At 42.4% G+C, this 4,479-nt stretch overlaps 1 protein-coding gene across 1 annotated transcript; it reads right to left on the minus strand.

The window, feature by feature from the left end:
- Positions 1-2,733: 2,733 nt before the first annotated feature.
- LOC134291611 (uncharacterized) lies at positions 2,734-3,579 on the minus strand. Its single transcript, XM_062859574.1, has 2 exons — positions 3,295-3,579; positions 2,734-3,221 (listed from the first exon to the last, which is right to left on the minus strand). The coding sequence occupies exons 1-2, from the start codon at positions 3,441-3,443 to the stop codon at positions 2,918-2,920; spliced, it is 453 nt and encodes a 150-aa protein (XP_062715558.1). The 5' UTR covers positions 3,444-3,579; the 3' UTR covers positions 2,734-2,917.
- Positions 3,580-4,479: the final 900 nt, after the last annotated feature.

A 4,479-nucleotide genomic window follows, 5' to 3' on the forward strand; every position in this document is an offset into this window, starting at 1 on the left:
TATTCAAAATGCATGAAAACAGTCAAATACATTTACTCGAAGAAAAAAAAAAACTTCACAAATAAATAATAAATAATAATAAATACTGACGGGACACTATTTTATATAAATTATATTCACAAATACAGAATAATTTGAATAACGAGTAGCTACAGGACCAAATAAATAATTATTAAATACAAAAATGAAAAAACGTGCAATTTACTATAGAATTGAGAAACACCTACAAATTATAACTAAACGTTCCGACTGAAAATTCGTTTTATACAGAAAAATATGAAAATAATATATAAACGATCAAAAGCCTTGTTTTGTTGGGCGCCAAATGTAACACGCCAGCCTGCGAGTTTGTCGGGTTTAAAGTAAGGTGGCTTAAGCGCCACTCCTTTCGGAGACCACCTACAAGTTAATGGATTGCCCGGCCGTTGAGACCCCCAGGGAATGGGTCTAATTTACTCCCGATCAGAGATACGAAACGAGTCGGCTGACGTCAAACTTCGGGAGACAATTCAAGGTGAAAAGGAAACAAGGATTCAGTTTCGTGGAGACGAGGAAACGAGACGATAGCAAGACAGTAAGTTCGCTAAGTTCTCATCACTGGCTGACTTAACCAACCCTTGAACTATCCAGCAGAAAATTAGGGAGTAGTCTCGGTTGTTTCAGGGAACCGCCCCAGTAAAATAAATAACGGAAAAGAAATTAAATTACGAACGGAAATAACATGCTAAACCTTCATGTCACTTTATTGGTAACTATCTCCTATTTCAACAAGATAGTTTTATCCATGTGCACCGCCTGGATTTATTCCCACCATCAATACACTAGAACGCCATAGACATCAAACATTCATTTTACAATTTTATTCTCTCTCCATTCTCTCGCTCTTCGCTAGCCTAGGCCTACTCTTTGCTTTCCCTTCTATCTACCTATTCTGTCTTCGCTGTTGTCGTGTCGAGTTGTAAACGCTGTTGTCGTGTCGAGTTTAAACCCGACAAACTCGCAGGCTGGCGTGTTACATTTGAGAAGCGATCTTGACTGGGGGGTGTGATGTGTTCGGTTTCGCAGGTTGCCACAGACCTATTTGGGAACACGTGGTGTCGTTCAACGACTAGATTAGCACACACAATTTGCACACAAATAGCACACATTTTACCTTTGATTCCAAAAAACACACACGAAATTAACACGCAGCAATTAACTTGCAATGATTTGCACTTTAGCTCAAATCTACTACACTAAACAGGGAAAGACTTTATTAAGTTATATGAAGACAAAGCATGTTAACAAAGACTACCTTTAAACACACGTCACGGCGCGAAACTTGAATTCGATCACTCCTGCCTCTTCCACTAGCCAGAACGAAGTGGTTGATCAAAGTCCTAGATGCCTCAGATAAGTCGCGAAATGCAATTACCACCATCAGGTCTGAAATATTTCCCGAGAGAATACCGCAGATTTTCGTTTCCACGCTCGCGAAATATTCAAGGTCAGGGGGAGGAGGGTGGTCTGCATCGAAAGTCTTTCGTCATACGACTCGTCTACATCTCCGACCCAAGAGAGAGTCGACCCATTCGGCTAAGTTCAACATCCTTTGAATGCAACTTTAGGGGGGTCAATGCACAGCGCCGAGCGCGCAATTTCGCAAAAAGTGTTAGCACTATGCCTTTTTGGACTGCAGGTCACATGTGCGTGTTGGCTATAGTGGAACTCATTTAACTGTCCGTCTTAAGAGGTGCTACTCGTGAGTTCTAATGAAAGTTCATGCAAAAAGGCGATTTCAATCTTTTAGACTGGTCCAATATTTTATTAATAATTAAAGAGATTATTTTATAGAAGATAACGAAAAACACTAAGTGAACAAACTACATATGTATACCCGTTACAAGTGGTACCTTTGTGTAAAAGTGTAAAAGTGCATTGGTGCGAGTATGAAAATTTACACACACTATTATGAATAGTGCTACCTTCATCCGGGATGGCGCTGCTAGCAGTAACTCCCGATTTTCAGCAGTGCAGCAAGTCTTGTTGATAATGTGGCCTTCGGTAATATACTTCTTTTCAGATAGCCAGGCTGCTATTAAAGCACTTGCTTCGGCCAACTCCAGGTCGAATAGTTATCACTTGTCGAACTAAATCGACGAGCTGAATTCAGCAAACGCTGTTCACCTTGTATGGGTACCTGGCCATTCTTCAATCGCGGGAAATGAATAGGCTGATAAGTTAGCACGCAGTGGAGCATAACATGACTTCATTGGCCCTGAGCCAGCTATCCCGGTATCCAAGTGTTGGGTAAAGCTTCAGATTGACACCTGGGCTGCCACTCAGCACAAGCAATACTGGAATAGTTTGGAGTATAGATAGTAGAGTAAAGTTTACTCTACTTTCTATAGTTTCGAGTCATGTCGAGTCATGCCGACTCAGCTATCACATGGCGAATATTCAGCAAGCTGATTCATTTGCCTGTGATAGCTGTGAATCCGATTATAGAACTTCGTATCATTTCATATGTAACTGACCAGTTTTTGCGCAACTTATTAAATGAAAAATAACATCAGAAATCCGAATTTTCAGGATACTCTGCTGTTTAAACCCGTTGTGGTACGGCTCCTTTTACGCTTATGCGTTTCACTGTGCTTCAAGTTTTTACAGCATTAAATCAAATACCTAAATTCTCACTGAAATCGTTAAAATGGCAGTTCACAAGAATCTAAAAAAATATTCAAATCGTTCCAGCAGCATTACACAATTGAAACGGAGAAAATTTTATTCCATCTAACAGTCTGCGAATGAATAAACTCTCAAAATGGTGTTGTTGAAAATAATGTGGTAATTCCGATCGGAACATGACGCCTTGTGGCCATTTCCGGCCTCCTTTATCCGAGCCATCCGCCTCTCACCTAAAAAGCATCGATCCAGCTTAATTCTTGGCCACCAGTTGTTTGTCGTTGCTATCCAGATAGTCGTAGGCCAGCTTGGCCAGTCCCGCTCCGGACACTAGACCCAGCGCAGTGGCCAACGCCTGGTTCCGGGGGATGGCACTCCGCAGCACGGCCCACACCAGCACCGAACCGAAACTGAACAGAATTCCTCCGCAAACGCTGTAGGCAACACGGCGCTGGGCCGGGACCGCTGCCAAATGCGGCCGGCTGTAGAAGTACAGCGTCGTTCCGAACAGGGTGTGCACCAGCAGGAAATTTGTGACATCCCGCTTCGGTAGCAATCTGGAATGGAACACGAGCGCACTACTGTATTTACCCCCCACATCGAGCAGCCGGAAAACAACACCGCACAAACCTGATGGCGATCGATGGATTCATGACGTTCACCGAGAGGGCCGCATAGCTGACCATACTCTGCAGCGGAAAGTAGTAGTACAGGATGTTCTCCTTGGTCAGCGGCTTGAGGCCGAGGTTTTTCACTAGCGATTGGTTGGCGTCGGTCATTGTGAGGCCGGAGGATGTGTGGACACGGATCTAAAAACGCGGAACCCGAAACCGAGATGTGACTTTTCGATTTGCTTCGGAGCTGAACGAGCTGCTGTTGTGTAACTTGAAATCCAAAATCGCTCTGGTGTGACGTTCCGTTTGACATGTTTATCTGCGGATATCGCTGTCAATCAGCGAAAAGGCTGTCAGTTGAATGTAAATAAAGTTGATCTGTGTAGAGATTTGAGAGTACACCGAGACAAACAATGATTCGTTTTTCCTTCGGGTTTTGCTTGAAATTTCAAATTTTTATGTTTGATGACCGGGAATTAATTTAGAAATCTGGACGAACATTTGAAAAGGGCCTATCTGCTTTTTGTAAACAAACATGTTTCTGTTTCTGCAGGGCCCATCTGCATCCACCCACGCACATCAACACCCTTAACAGATAGCTTGAAGAACACCCTTTCTGATAAGGGTGTTGATGTGCGTGGGTGGATGCAGATGGGCCCTACAGAGACAAAAACATGTTTGTTTACGCAAAGCAGATAGGCCCTTTTCAAATGTTCGTCCATTTAATTTATTGAAGCACTTGGCAGACTTCGTGCTGAGTTGAGCTGTCAAGCAGTAAAAATCGACTGATCTGAAACTGTCTATTGAACTTTCAAAAGACTTACTGAACATGATAGATTACAAATCGTAGTTTTGTATAATGAAAGAAGTTACAGTTACACTCGTAGACTTTAGGATCTAAGGGTTCATTCAAATATTACGTAACGCTGAGAGGGGAGGGAGGGGGTCTAGCGCTGTGTTACAAAATTTCAAAATTTCCCATACAAAAGTTGTTACGTGGGGGAGGGAGGGGGTCTAAAATTGTAAAATTTTGCGTTACGTAATATTTGAATGAACCCTAAAGGACTCAAGAACAGTTTGGATGGCCTAGGATATCCAGAAAAACTAATCTGCATCATTTTCTACCCTTTTAATGCTGTTAAGCACAAAAACTACAGAAATATGTAGAAAAACTCTATAATAATGCTTGGAAAAACTCCGG

This window comes from Aedes albopictus, chromosome 3, assembly GCF_035046485.1.
Source record: "Aedes albopictus strain Foshan chromosome 3, AalbF5, whole genome shotgun sequence".
Taxonomy (NCBI): domain Eukaryota; kingdom Metazoa; phylum Arthropoda; class Insecta; order Diptera; family Culicidae; genus Aedes; species Aedes albopictus.

Excerpts from the sequence above, each read along its gene's own strand:
- LOC134291611 (XM_062859574.1), bottom strand. The coding sequence starts at position 3,443 with ATGACCGACGCCAACCAATCGCTAGTGAAAAACCTCGGCCTCAAGCCG. Across the intron at positions 3,222-3,294 it reads AATCCATCGATCGCCATCAG|ATTGCTACCGAAGCGGGATG; the intron begins GTTTGTGCGGTG and ends GTTCCATTCCAG.